Here is a 15631-nt window from a genome sequence, read left to right as displayed (position 1 = left end):
AACACTACAACTAGTGCATTTGGAGACTTAAGAGGAACACTGGAAGCTAAATAAGTGTGCTTGCACATGCATGAGCCAGTTTAACTAAACCACTGCAAGCTTGTACATAAGTAGATAAGGTCTTTTCCAACCTTACTGATCCTATGATTATTTCTACAAAGCTGCTTCCTAACTCTAACATTCAAATTACCTGCTTTAGTCAAGTAATTATTTTTCTTCAGATTTTCAGAGAGAACAAACTAGAAATAAGGTACTTATATTAGAAAAGAATAAAAGGCAGGAAGATACAAATTGTGATGCAAATACTATGGGTTCGGTAACAAGGAATGGTTCAGAAGAAGGCAGGGTGGGGCATTTAATTCTTCTGAATGGCCAATCAACCCCCCTCAAGGCGAATACTGAGTACTCATCCCATAACTTCATCTTCAGTGATGAGCTCACCAGACCCTTGTCCTGAAGTGTATTTTTGTTTCATTGAACTTTTCTTCTACTCTCCTAGCTCTATTTGGAAACTCCTCGGAGCAGTGCAGTGAGATATAAAGAGCACTATTAGTCCGCTCCCTGCTGCTTTGGTTCTTGGCCTGATGTGTAAACACAGACTGAACTCAGGGCTTGTTGAAATCAATATGCCACACTCTGAATGGAATGTCTGAAGGCAAACCGCCAATCTACAGTTTTTAATGTAGTGGTCACCACTGGCAGAGAAACTGAGAGGTGCAGTAGTAGGCTCTGCATCTGCCACAGATAAATCAGATAAAGAAAGTGAATTAAGAGCTCAGTGCTCCTCATCCATTGGGGAACCTGGGGGGAGCCAGTACTGCAGAGAGGAGAGGCACTGCTATGAATGGGCAGCTTCAGAGGCTGCTTGTCACAGACTGCACCAGCACCAGGAGCTGATTGCAGACTGTGTTTTAAACATTGCCCAGTGATGTAGAGGTGACTTGGTTTGAGAGATTGTGCTTGAACAGTACTCTAGCCCAGGGCATCTCACCCAAGTGAGGCAATCAGCTGGCCCAGCTTCAGCCTTGGGCATTTACTTGGAAATTCACTCCCTCCCTGATACATCTTTTGTTGAAAAAAGGCCATTATACAACAGAAAACAGGAATTAAACCTCAACACATTTGCTAGTCCTAACATTTGCTCTATACAAAACTAATGCTTCTTCTAGTACCTGAATGACTTACAATAAAAACATAAGAATTAATGTTTTATAAAGCTGGAAGAACAGACTTTCCAGTCCAGTGCAAAAATGCAATCCATCCCTCACATCATCTTTACTCTTCACTTTAAGCAGCTGTAAATGCCATTCTTCTTTTTCATTTTGCCACACATGCACTTATAGCCTTTTCTTTCCACTTTTATGTAAATGTTAAAGCAAATTGCAATCTCTAAATAGCTTTCTAAGTCTTTCTGGTAGGTCTGCTACATGACCTTGAAGCACCTTTCCATCTCTTTACTTTCTGTGTTTTACCAGTGCAGTCCTGAGATAAGTAAGGGAGCTTTCTCCTCGTGTGAGGCTTAAGTGTGAGCCATTACTCAGCTAAAAATCCAGAGGGAATGCTGTCAGCAGAGCTCTTCCCCAGCTCTAGGACAACATGTGGGCAATGAGAAAGTAAGGCTGATAAGAAAGCAGCATCTCACTGGCTATTTAGCTGAAACATTTATTGTAAAATCTCTCAGTCACTGAGAGCAGCAGCTCATGATCCTGCAGCTACTGGTCTGAGGAATTCCTTTTTGGAACAGGCCAGCATAGCACAGCAAGTGGTACTGATGCTAAACCAATGCCCCAGAAGCCCAGGCCTAAATCGTAAATGTGGCTGATAGTCAGTTTAACAAATCTACCAGAGATCAGGCGAATGTAATATAATTAGTAACCTGCTACATCACCAGAGAAAACTAATGCCAGCAACCAGTTTGAAAGATCTTCTATAACAAACAAGTCAGGTCCAAAAATCTCAGCACAGATGTAATAATCCTCTTATTTATATATCTCCTTTTGGAGGGGATGAAGTACTCTTAACATTTTGGTACTGGAAACTTCCCCTGGTGATGCAAGTTGGAAGTGTCCTGAAGGATTGAGGTAGCTGAGCCTCTGCCGAACCACAACAGGCCAGGTAATACTGTCAGGCTGCACTATTCACACAGAGGGTACTGAGCAATCCAGGTGCAGCTGGTGGCTACAAGATGCTTTTTAAGAAATGTTCTCCAACCTTGAAATGAAAATTAGAGAGAAATAGCAAGTTTCTCTCTAGCTGTGGCAGATAATTTCCAGAAGGATTTTGCATTTGGGATGTTTTTAGCAGAGATTTATCATCTTAAGGAAACAGTGGGCTTTGCCCAAAGTCAAGACAGGATGGCCTGTGCAATTATGTTTGTGACAACTCTTTGGACTACAAAGAATAAACAATAGCCAGTGAGCAGCCTAAAGCCTTATGCACAGCTGAAACCATAATTTTATCCTTCACATTAAACTTCAGTTTTTCCACATGCTCTTAAACTTCTTGTTTTCAACCTAAAACAGGATCCTGGGCATGAAATAGCAATCCAAAAGTTAAATCACCAGTTTTTAGTACCATGGGGATTTACTTGACCGAAACCAGCACAATTTAAATCACACCCAAGTTAACTTCTGCTGACATTAATGTCACATTCTCAGCTAAAATTAATAACCAGAAAATATTTTGTCCACACCAATGTTTGTATTGCAAACAATGCAACCAGCTCATGTAGCATAGTGGGGTGCACTTCATTATCTTTTCACCTCCCTGGAAAATGTACTGGAATACAGGCACCTACCAGAGTGTGCCAGTTTTTTGAATCACCTATCCAAGGAGATGGTGCCCTCATGAGATCCAGTCATCCTAAAAATATATGTGACTTTGCTCAGGTAGGGATAAAAACAGTGATAAAAAGTGTGAAAAGTGGAAAAATTTATAAAGGTTTGTGAGGACAGGAGAAACAGTCACACTTTATTTTTCTGAACCCAATCCTGGAGACTTTCAAAGGCAAGTATTAAGCTGACAAACTGTAGATGCCGGGCTTACCCACTTAACCTAGTGTGGGTTGCAAGTTCCAGGCTAGGTTGTAGTTATGGAGAGATCCCAGGTGGAAGAAACAAGCTGGCTTTCTATCCCCATCCCTTTCTGAATGTGATTTAATGATCCTTTATAAGCTATGTGTCCCCTTTCCCATCTCTCAGGATGTAAAAAGTTGTTTTGACTTTCCCACTGATTTGCTTTTGTCTGCCTCCAGTTTTTCAGCAATGCAAATGTCTTCCTGGCAAAGAGGAGACACCATCTTTGATGTTTGATTTAATTACCAGCTGTCAGCACACAAGGCAGGAAAGAGAGTAAGCAAATCTCAGTGCAGAGACTTTCCATACAGAGAACATTTATTTTACATAAGCATGTAAGTCAACTCTCACTCCTCACGGAAACACCTGCCCAAGGCTCCTGCAAGTACCTCAGTGCTTGGTCATTAATTTAGCCCTAAGAACATCATCACAGGACCAGGCCTGGAGGAACTGACACTCAGCTTCATCTTCGAGGCATATACTGACAGCAGTGATCTAAGAACATAGGTTCCCATTTCAAAGTGGGTTTGTTTTCATTTTCCTTTTTTAAAAAATTGAAATACCCTGTTCTTTCTAGGAAGAAAGTCTATGTGCTATCTTGTATCCTGATTCTGAAAGACTGAGGTGCTCAATAAAGTGTTTTGGATTAACAACATCTAGTCCCTTCACAAAGGCACAATGCTTTAAAATTATGTAAGAATTAATTTTTAAGTATTTTTATACAAATCATAATTAAAAATCAATGCAAGCCCAATCACGACAGGACACATCACAAAACCCGAAACAGATTCTCAGTTGTAGCTTATTTAGTTGTCAGGTTTATGCAAAGGAGCCTTATTGTTGGAGTTTGTTCTGGTTCACCTTCAGCCTGTAGCCTGTGAAACTGCTACCTGGTGGTGCTGCCTTGGGGCATTCTCTAATCCAGTGCCACAGACAGTAATGACAACTAATTGACCAACTTACGGGCAGGGTATCTCACTCCTTACAAACACAAAGTATCTCCAAAGAATCCCTGATGGAGTTAAAACATTAAGCTTAAACCCCAATTGTCAGATTGTAACATAGAGAAAGACTGATTTGTTTAAAAGTTGCAGTTTTCTACAGCTCCTTTTTGCTGTTACTTTTCTTTTTCTTTTAACAGTTTTAGCCTTCTTAACCTTCAAGAGCAGAAGATGCAGCAATTAGAAGAACTAAGTATAATTAACCAGTAGCAAAATGTATTTTCTTTTCCTTCTGACTTGCGAACACTGAAGTGTTAAAAAAAATGAATAAAAAATCTTATCATGCTAATTTCCTAGGTAGGTGCCACACTTGTACATTACCTTGTCACTGTAACACATACTTTCAATACCAAGTAAGGGTTATTGCCATAACCTGGAGACTTCCATGCAGTGCTGTAAAGAACTTTTTGTTCCTGCAGTTTTGATAATTTAGCTACAGCTCTGGCCTGTCTTACTGTGCAGCTTATTCCAGATTCATCTTCTGAGCTTACAAAATACCATATAAAAATAGATTATTGTTCTATCTAAATTTCCATAATCCTTGTGCTCATCAAAAATAAAGTCATATAACTGTTCTTAGTCAGGATTGTACTAATTAGTACAACTGGCACTTCTGACCTTGTGATATCTACCCTTAATACACTCAGGTTGGCTGTGCTGCCTGCATTACCATACACAGCATATACAATACCTCTTTACAAAACAAAGTGCTAGAGAGATGCAAACCAGAAAATAAAGGTCAGGAGCCTTTTGCATGGTTGTATGGAGTTTCTCCATATCCTGATTCTTTGGCTTGACTGAATATTTTGTATTTATTTTCATATAACCAATATATATATATAACATATAACAAGGGCCACAAATAAAAATCAGAGGGCAACTTTTTATAGATCCTTTAGGGAGACAGAGCTGTTCCCCAAAGAGCTCTTGACCGGTGGCTCTGGTTCAGGTTAGCAGCATGTTGGCTTCTACAACAGCTCCTTGAATCTCAGAGATTTCAGGGACATACCAGCAGAAGTTTATAAAAGTTAACCTGAACGTTAGGATCAAGGAAGCAATTTCCCTGTTCTCTCTCTTTACCTTACAGAACAGCTTTATCTGTTTAGTCTTCTTCACTACGCAATAAATCTAAATGTGTGCATTTTTTATGCAGGAAATAGAAAATTATTGGCAGATTTTTTTTTTTTTTTTTTTGCTGTAGGTGCTAACATATTTATTGTTTGATTTATATGTGTCACTGGAGTCAGGAAATCACTAATCCATTACAAAATCTAATCCTCTCACCATCAAGCTGTATGGATAAGTATTTAAATAAATTATACTGATAGGGCAATCAATTCTCTGAATGTTATAATAAAAATCAGAAGGAACTTAACTATGCAGGTGATGGATCTACCAGAACAAGAACAGCAATTTAAATAGTTCAGAGAAATACTCAGTCATGGTAGACTGACAGAGGTATATAAAACAAGGAAAGGTAGGAAAAAAAAAGCTACATCAGGGTTTGGTTTTTTTTTTAACCTCTCATAACACAACAGAGAACAAACAACCAATAAGAAAACAGAACATTTATAAAGAATGAAGCTTTTTCTATAAGAAAGTGGACTTTTGACAGAGCTTCTAAGTGGCCTGCAGGACTCATTAACCTCCCAAAGCTCAAAAATCATCAGGTCAACAAAAAAAACCCCAAATCCTGACACTGAGGAGGCAAAGTAAAAGCAAAACAAAACAGGGAATATAAATTTCAGTGGGCCAGAATATAAGCCAACTTCTAATGGAAGGGTTAGGAAGAAAATTCCTGTATATAGCAAGGTTATTCAAGGCTTGTCCACTCCAGGGATCCTTACACTTCTCCCTGAGGCACTTGTCCTGGCTATTCTGGGTGTGAGGATAATGGCTGAGACATATCTGGGGCCTGATTCTCTATGCAGCTCCATTCATCTCTGTTTACATAATAAAGAAAGGCACTTTAATAGTTACTTCAAAGATGAAAATTAGGAAGTTTTCTGAAAAATTAGCATTGTATTTATTGCTATTTCTTGCAAAATCAGGGTTTGTAAGCCTAGAGCAGAAAACAGAAACACTGCATTGAGACAGTAAAAGCATAAAGAACAAACTTGCCATCTAGCTACTAATAAAATTAAAAGTTTCATAGACTTTTGGGCCAAAGCCCATCAATTATTTAGTCTTGTTACCTGCATAATGTAGGTCACAACCTCCCACTGTAATTAGGCTAAATAGTATCTACTTCTATTTCAGCTCTGTAATAAAATATTTAAGACAACAGTTCTGATTTCAAGAGTTGAGGAATGGAGAACCAAACACATGCCCAAGCTGGGGCTTTCCCTCCCTTCCTCATCCTGAGCTTGGCTTTATTCTGCACTGAACTGCTGCATATTTAGTAATTTTTTCCCAACTGGATTCCATGAAAACACCTGCTGAGTACACCTGATTTGTACAGAACATAATGGTATTTTACTTAACTCTTGGATTAACTAAGCAGACTAGACTCTCTTCTTTCACTTAACTAAATTTTTCCAGATTTCCTTTGTAGCTTTAATTGGCTCAGTTTGGGATCTTTTAGAGTTTGTGTTGGTACAGCTTCACTTTGTGTGTGTGTGAGTTTTATTCAATGAATAATGCTAAAAATTGATCTTGATCTAGATCCTTCTCTCAGCACAACAGAGAGACTTGTGCAAGGGGCACACAGCGGCAGGTATTACAGGCAACCTTAAGTAACTGCCCTCAAATGCATGTCCTTCTGTCCACTTAGCAAATACTTAGTTGCCTGCAGAACACACTGATGTTCTGACTGTTTAGATAACAGCTGCAGTGCAAACACAAAACATCAAACCCCACCTTATCAGTGTTACTGTACGGGAATTGCTGGAGTAGGAAAACCCATCAGCTACAATCTTAAGTGACAATGGAGTCAGTACTGAACATTGGAATAAACAGAAGCAGGAGAAAATTTATTTGACAGAAACTAATCCAGCACTAGTTAAGCGGCATTATTTCAGCAAACATTACTGCAGGCTTGTGGGCAATTAACAGAGCTTAGTTTTAAGACTCTACTATATTAAATACTATTTATATCTATTTTTGTTGTTAGTTTTGGCTTAGAACCTTCCTCAAAAAACAACCCCACCCTAGTTATAGGATACAAGGTTCAGCTCTGGAGGCTCTTAAAATTGCGCTTGTCAGGCGAGGTCCTCTAAGTCACTGGCTGTGGTGTAACAGCAGAGCATTGCATATAAAATGTTCCACTACTTTTGCCAGCTGCAAGAGAGTATTTAGTCAGAGCAGTGGCAAAAAACCCCAAACACCAAACCAAAACCAAACCCAAGCCATCAGTTCTGTTCTACAGATTTTAAGTTTGCCATTTTCAATGCAGGAAAATTACCGTCTCGTCCAGTGGAGGGAGTTTTCTTTCTTTTCCTGGATGCACATGTTGTGCACTTGAAGACAGAGGTGCAGAAGGACAGCCCCTATCTACTAGTTCTGGGTTTCTTCCCTTCAAATACTTGCTGATGAGCAAGACATCGTGTGTCAGCCTAAGAGAAACACAGAGATAGGGGAACACAAGAACAACAAAAGCATCTTCGGTGTTTCTAAAAGTGTGGAGGGAGAAGAAAACGCAGCAGCTTCACCTTGGAGGAAAGCACTGGTAGGCTGTGGGTTTCACAGCACCACTGTACCTGTCACCTCCTCCTCACGAGAGATGTGTGCAAGACAAAGGGAACAGCCTTGCTGAGGGGAAGTGAGGGTGAGACAGAAATTAATCAGCAGGAGTGTTTAACACCACTGCATCTGAACCTGAAGTTTGGGCTTCTAGCGTCTTGTGTGATGGTGTCTGCTCCTCGAGTGGATAAAAACCAACTAAGATTGTGGGGCAAAGGTGAAAAAAAGAAGGTCCAGAGTGTAGCAAGTCAATGAGTTAGAGAGCCATAGCTCGGAGCTGGGAGTGTGCAGTTCCATCACAGGAAACAGTTGGAAGGAGCAGTGAGCAGCCAGCCACCCCTCAGAGGTGAAGAAAACCTTGCTAAGAGACTGAGCAGTGTTTTATTTCAGCTCAAAGCCAGCCAGCTATGCCTAGCCTGGAAACAACAAGACTCTTGGGAGGGAAACATTGGTTTAGAAATTCTTCTCTTCCATCTTGCCTAGCCATTTTGAGTCTATATTCAAAATACGGTCTCACTAATGCGCAGAGGGAAATCCTACTACTCTCTGCTCCTACTTGGTCTATTTGCTTAAAGGGTTAAATCTGCCCTTTTATTTATTTCTATGTCAGTATCTTCTGGGATAATTTCTCTTCCTGGGAGACATCTATTCCTTGTGGCCAGATGAACCTCCCTTTTGGTTAGTATCAAACATACACTTTACTAAGTGATTTGGGCCACTCAGCAACTTGTCCTCATTAATAACAAATTAGTAGATAAAAAAAATTGTATTTTATTTCATGTCATTTATGAAAATATTGTACATTGTTGAACAGATCTGTAGAATTAGTCCACTGTGAATGAAAAACTTCCTCTCCAAAAGTAATTTAATATAAATTGACCTTTTAGTTTTTCCCCTTCAGATTCTCAAGTGAGATTACAAAACCCTCAACTATACTGTCATACAATAATCAATTCTGCCATACAATAATCAGCCACATCTGCCATCTCATTTAGTCTTGTAGGTTTGTTTAGCAAAGCCAGAGTTGCTTTTTCCCAAAGCCATGTAGAGGGGCCTTACTGAGGTCAGCTTATTATTTACTCACTGCACAGACCTAGAGTTTGATCTTATTGATCCCTGTCACAACATCCACTTTTTTGGAACTTTCCCAGTTTTCCAAGGTAAACTTAAAAATCATGTCATCACCATTCAGGGAGCTCCTTACCACTTTAGTGCTCATAAATTCACTATCTGTTCTTGTCAGACTTTAATACTTGCACAATAATGTCATTTACAACAAACTTTATGATTTATTTTTAAGCAAAAATATCAGTAGCCTTTATACAGCTGCACTAGATGCTACCACTAGCTGCTCTGAAATTCCTGATGTATCACTTCTCCAAACTCACGGAGAAGTCTTAGGCAAACCAACTGGCTAACTTGGTACAAAACCAGACTGACATTAAAAGGACAACCAAACCAAGAGACTTCTTCCTTATTCCACACAGAACCTAAAGACATATGGGAAGTTCAAGTACTAACAGATTCAAGACATATAAAGATATTAACAGGAAAGCCTTTTTTAACAGGAGATACCTTCTCTTTACTTTCGAGATCAAAATAACTGCAGCATGTAACATGTCTGACCACCTCAGGTGCCCATTTTTATCCACACTTTGGACTGGTGACACACAGTGAGCCCCATTCTTCCATTCTGCCCCTTACTCTGCAACTTCTTTCAAAAGGAGTCTCTCCTTTACAATCACCTAGAAAGTTACGTACTCTCCGCACCTCTATTTTAGAGTATATGCAAAGCTCACAGCAGCCCTCAGGGAGGAAGGGGGAGAAGAAGGGGGAGAAACACCTGGAACTGGAACTCAACTGCAGCAATTCCCCCGTGCCCTAAGCTTACCTGTAGCAAGCCTTTCAGTACCTTTCCCAGGGTGAATTCAGTATCTTTCACAGGATGAACGTCTTTTGCTAAACCAAGACGAAATGGTTCTTTGTAAACCAGAGTAAGCACATGACCTTTTTTATTTGTTGTCTCAGCTGAAATTAGTGATATTTATAAATGAAGAACATCCTTTCAGAAAAGCTGTGACAGTTACCAGAACAGTAAAAATACAATAGAGTCCTGAGAGATAAAAATTTATTTATCTGATCAGCATGTCATGATATGGTCACAACTCATACAGCTGACATTCTCATAGCCAAAAGAGGGATGTTTTTTCTTTTTAAAAATACATTTTTCTTTCCAGCAGGAAGGATTTTTTAAAACAAACATTTCATACTAGGCAGGAATTAAAAACAATGGCTTTTTCAATATGACAACACCGCTGGTAAGCACTGGATCCTCCACCAGTGTCTTAATATTGAGATTTCAAGTTTTCCTTCCCACTCCCCGACTCCCCCCACCCCTCACAGAAAAACACCACACAGAAAAACAAGACAAAACCCAGAAGGGAAACAAAGAGGTAGACGTCACTACAACCATGGCGCTGTTTTGGAAATTGTGCAAGATGTCTCATGATGCTCCAAGGAGTTCCTTTTTCCTTTATTACACATTGCAGTATTGCAGACCAGCAGTTAACATAAAAGGTGACATGGAGCTAAGAGCTATTGTTAGGGAGAGATGCCAGGGCCACAGAATGAATGGTGCTGTTCCACTTGATATTGCTTTGCCTAGCTAGAGCTGTTTAAAAACAGACCACTTTAAAAATACACGTATCTCACAGTAATTACGGACTTGCTCGCAACGAGGTTGGAGTCACATCATTTTAGGATGGTGGTAATGCAGGGTCAGTGGGGTCTCAGGTTCTGCTCTTGGCATGCCCTCAACTCAGAAACTTAAAGATTCATTGCTACACAGTGACTTGCAGAGAAATTACGCAGCCTGAGCACCGGCACAGCTTCCAGAGGGCGCTGGAGTGAGTGAGGGCGGGGCTGCAGAAGCTGCTTTCCCCTCTCTTCCCTCTTGCTACACTCCTGCCATTACCACTTCTGGCATAGAAACATTTGTCTCTCTGTCCTTCCTCATGAATGCTCTAACAAACAATGTTATCTATCACAAATTAACACTGCAGCTGTGTAGTGAACCAAAGTGTTATTTTACTATTTGTTGTGTTTATGGTAAGCACAATAAAGGGTGTGTATCTATTAGTTATAAGCACAATAAATATAACCAAAGAAAATAATCTAATCTATTAAGGATTAGAAGCATATGAAATAATCTTGACCAAAAAAAAAAATAAATCAACCACACACACAAAAAAGAAGGAAAAGAAACCTAATAATCTTCACATAGAAATGCTGCTTCTGGTATCTGTCTACATTTCTGAAAGACATCTTGGCTGCTGAAAAGATCTTATTAAAAAATCCAATGAAATAAATTCAGCAAAATAATTCCAAACATGACCAACCCTCTGCAGAACCACTGACAGTCCCTCCAGGCTTCCGCATCCATTTTATCATATGAAATAAAAACACAGGTAACACAGGAGGGAAGGAGAAAATTGGAGGAGAAAATAACTGGTACAAAAAAAACCCTGTACATCATACAATATGAACATCATGGTAGAGTAATTTTAAGGAACTAACTCACTTTAATAGGACAGCTGTTCAGTGAATAATTACTTCATTATCCCATGATAAAATAAAAGGTCTAACTTTAAAATACATAGAATCCTTTCAATGACTTATTTTGTATCACAGCCAGGTAGTCTACAGTTTTTACAGAAGAAGTAGAGCTGCTCAGAAGCATTCATAATGTATGCAGACATTTTAAACCAGAGTACAGTTTCCATTTGCTCTTCCAATTGTTGTTTTGAGTTTTTTTTAAAGAAGTGTAAAAACTATCAAATATGCAATTTTGCAAAACAACCCTTTATTTCATATGGCTCCATTATTTCCAAACAATACAGAATCCCAGATGTATAATTATTTAATGTGATTGTTTCAGATCACCACAAAATCTCCAGCTGACTGTCAAGAGAATGCACCCAACCCTGGGCTCATGATTTGGAAATCCCAGTTTTAAGTACCTTTGGTCCCAAAATTTTGTCAAGGCAAAGCGGAGCAGTTGAATCCTGTCACACACAGTGATCGGTATCTGTTATTGTCTTGTACAAACAGGTGAAAAAAGTTAACAGCACTTTATGGCAGTGTCAGACAAAAAAAAGTTAGATCATTTGCAAACCAAGTGAATAATGAACAGTACCACAGTGATGCCTGTATTTTCACTGCAATACGATTTTTGCATCTTATTTTTGATGGTGGGGGTGGAGGAGGGAGAGGGAAGCTTTTAATTTTCCAGTAAAGCGAGTCGAACTGAAATCTCACTTTTCAGCATCTGGTGAGAGCAACTTAAAATAAAAATCCCTCCTGCAAGAGACACCATAGTTGCAAAACTAGACAGAACCATACATGGAGTCCAAGTACACCCATAATGAAGGCACACTCACCCCAGGGCACTGAAGAAACACTGCTCTATGTGGATGGGCAGATGCTTTTCACATAATGAGAATTCAAAGAGCAGTAAAGCTAAACCATGAGGACTTACATAATTTCAATTGTAACAACTTGTTTATGAACAGTTAAATGTAGAAATGTAGAGATGTTTTGTGTGCAACCCTGGCAGAGAATCACCTTTATTTGCAATACACTCAAATTGCTCTCTTCTCACTTTGTGTGCAACAGCTTTCAGTTAGCACTTTTTTCTGTGAATTTTTCATTCTTGATCATTTTATACATTTTTCCATTATTTTTTCCCTTTAATATAAATTCAAAGTCATATTCATTTGTGATCAACTGTATGGTTCATTAACATAATTTCCATCAAACAGATTTTGAACTCTGCAGAGGAGGAAGCCCCATGGATGGTGCAGCAAAATGCCCTCTACATCCATAACACCAGCCAACTGCCAGAAGGTAGAACTGAACTGCGACCGACAGGAATTCATGTTTTACAAAGTAGCCTGCTAAGCTCCACACGGTCTGGACCAGCACGGTATTTATAGCACAGAATTTCCTAGACATTGTATCCACTTTAGTTTTTCCCTTCATAGCAAAACTTCAATCCAATTTATTCTCTTTCATGAAGCAGCATCCAAGATCACGCTGGGAGGGTACTTTGGAGTTGCTTAACAATGGTTTTGTTCCACTGTCACCTACAGCAACTCAACCATGAGGAGACACAAGTCAGGCGCTCTTCACATTTTCCAGTGCAGGCAGGAAAGAAGCCTAGGACCTAAATACTATTTACTCACCCTACTGAAACGACTGAAATCAGTGCTTGAAAACAAAGTAAGAACTATAGAGGAACAAACTGAAAACAAACAGGACCAGATAAATCAAATGCTTATCTGAAACGTTATTGCGCATTACTAATTCCTTTAGGCAGCACGTGAACACTCGCTATTGACTGCAACCCACTGGGAAAAAAATAAAAATACTGCTTTTGAAAAAACAAGATGCTCTTAAAAGGAGTTCACAGCGTCTGTAAAGAACAATCTCCTGATGTGAGTAACTGCTGTGCAATCTGCTTATATAAACTTCCCTTTTTATATCACTCCAGTCTGTCCTAGCTCAAAATAAAACGAGCTGTACTATGGCCATCTGTGGTTCTGATCAAACTACCTGGTGGAGGACAGTAATAAGCAGCTTCCCACCTGTGTTTTGCAGTTTTAAAGATTCAGTCCCACGTGCAGCAGAAATAACCACTTACAGGGTAATGGTGCTGGGCTGCCCCAACACCCTTCTGTAAAATAGCAGATTAAATACATTCATTCCATCAGCTGGACTTTAGCAAGAGCAACACAAAAAAACAAATACTCCTCAGACTGCCTCCCTGTCAGGGCATACCTACCTCTCTTTAATGGATTTTACATTACACCAGAATTCAGGTGTAAAGAGATGCTATTTAGAAACAGTATCTTGCCTTAAACAATGAAGTTATTGGCAACTAATATCTTTTGCCTCCAGGATGCACTGGTGCAGCTACGCTGCTACATTTGTGAGGACAGGGGTGGCATATTTGACAAGGTATTTTTCCACAAAGCCGGGGAAATTGGCATTGCCTTGTGTTTTGGTATGCTCTTTGCTCCCCCGCAGAAAGGGAACACTGGCTAGGTTTTGTATGCTGCACACCACCTACTGTGATTCATGTAGCAGCAGAGGGAGTGAGAAGGGGAATCAATATTGCATGCTCAGAGCCAAAACTACTGAGGGCTTACTTTGTTCTCAACAAAATTACTCTGTAAAAGGCAGTATGCCAACATCTGAAGTTCTGGCTACCCTGCTTGTATTTAGACAGATTAGTTTTATTTTAGGAACAGTTCTCACAAATCTCTGTATAATCACATAAACACAATGCCAACCAGACCTGCCAGAAGTAAGGCTGTACATCACAGGCATCCTTTCAAAAGTACCCTGTGCTACACATCTGAAAGTGTCTTCTGTTCCCATTTGCCCTTCAGTTCAACTCATCTTCTTTCAGTAAGATTTTAGCACAATGGTGAGCTAATTAATACTGTCCTCCATGTAGTTATTCAGAATAATTACCATACTTTTTTTTCAGTAGTATCTTCCTATAGATTTATGATAGCAATTATACCTATATTTTCTTTTTAAGAAACTAGTTTTTCTTCTATTACTCCTTAGCAAAACATTAAGATGGTTGGCATTGAATTATTTAAAAACTCTCCCACAAGTATATTTAGCGCTGTTGCAATTAGCAGGGAGAAAAAGGCCTCTATAAACCACTCAAAGGTCACCTTGGTTGGACTGCAGTATACAAAATACAAAGGTGGCTAAAAATCCCCAGCAACACCAGCAGACCTTCAGCAACAGCTCGAATCGCTCTGGCTTCCAATGTGTGACAAATAAAGCTTTCTTCTATTCCCTAAGTTTAATGTCTTTCCTTCACTGTATTTTTACCTTTAAAAGTGCATTTTCAAAACTGATGACAATCACTTAGAAGCATTCTGAACAAAGAGGGAAAATTAACCAAGTGACTTTATATTTTCCAAGTTTCCTCACAATACGAGATACTGGTAGCACACGGAACTGGGAGAGCTGATGGTAAGACCACAGCAGGGATGGGCTGATTAATCACACGTGGATAGCTTTTAATCACACTACAATGCTGCAATGCATTTTTGAGGACCAATTCCTCACAAAACAGACCTGACACTAGATCTTATTTGGGTCTTGGGTTTAGATCAATGTATCTAGTACAACAACTGCTGGCTGTGTAGCCAAAAAGACACCACCACCAGCTCTGTCGAGTATCTTTGACTCCAGCACAATGAGTTGCAATAAAGTACAAGTTGTGCAAATGAGGAATCTCTACCACACCAATGTTGTACACACTACTGAAGAGACAAGTTGCTGAATTTTCTGAGCTCTAACTACATGCCAAGAAATACTTGTGGTGACAAAGCTTTCTTGTCACAGACATTCTTCTACGGTGGTTGTACGATTGCACCTTTTGTCCAAATGCTGAATTTGCTTAAGTGTGGGTGAGAGTATACATTTTTAAAAATACAGACAATTCTTAAAATAATACATCATCAGGTCACTATGTTACTGATCTTCACTTTTAGTGGAGTTTAAAATTCCCCCAAAGAGAGGTAAAAGTCCATCCAGTATTTTCCTTTACTCTTGAATATTCACATTTGCACATACAACATGATACTCATTTGCAAGAGCCTGGATTCCCATTGTGTCCTCAGGTCCCATTCCACTTTTAAAATAGGCAATGGTACAAATACTGAAAGATGCAGTACCACATACCGCCTGACAAAAATGCAAGTGATTGTATGCCAACTAGCCACAGGTTACTGAGGGTCATCTCCCGAGAAATAGCTTTTGTTTGACCCTTCGGTGGGGGAAAAGCTC

At 39.5% G+C, this 15631-nt stretch overlaps 1 protein-coding gene and 1 long non-coding RNA gene across 3 annotated transcripts in view; one reads left to right on the top strand and one right to left on the bottom strand.

Annotated features, from left to right (window-relative positions):
- Positions 1-10987, top strand: part of LOC135411107 (uncharacterized) — a 25721-nt gene extending 14734 nt beyond the window's left edge. The window contains exon 3 of the long non-coding RNA XR_010428990.1: positions 7470-10987. This is a non-coding gene — a long non-coding RNA (uncharacterized LOC135411107). The remainder of the gene's footprint in view (positions 1-7469) is intronic.
- Positions 9868-15631, bottom strand: part of LPGAT1 (lysophosphatidylglycerol acyltransferase 1) — a 65759-nt gene continuing 59995 nt past the window's right edge. For both annotated transcript variants that reach the window (XM_064648301.1, XM_064648302.1), the window contains one exon: positions 9868-15631. In XM_064648301.1, coding sequence (XP_064504371.1) covers positions 15480-15631 — 152 coding nt within the window. In that variant the 3' untranslated portion in view covers positions 9868-15479.

This window comes from Pseudopipra pipra, chromosome 3 (assembly GCF_036250125.1).
Source record: "Pseudopipra pipra isolate bDixPip1 chromosome 3, bDixPip1.hap1, whole genome shotgun sequence".
NCBI classification, from domain to species: Eukaryota; Metazoa; Chordata; class Aves; order Passeriformes; family Pipridae; genus Pseudopipra; species Pseudopipra pipra.
Note: the sequence above shows the minus strand (reverse complement) of the source record. Positions and strands in the feature narration are given on the sequence as shown.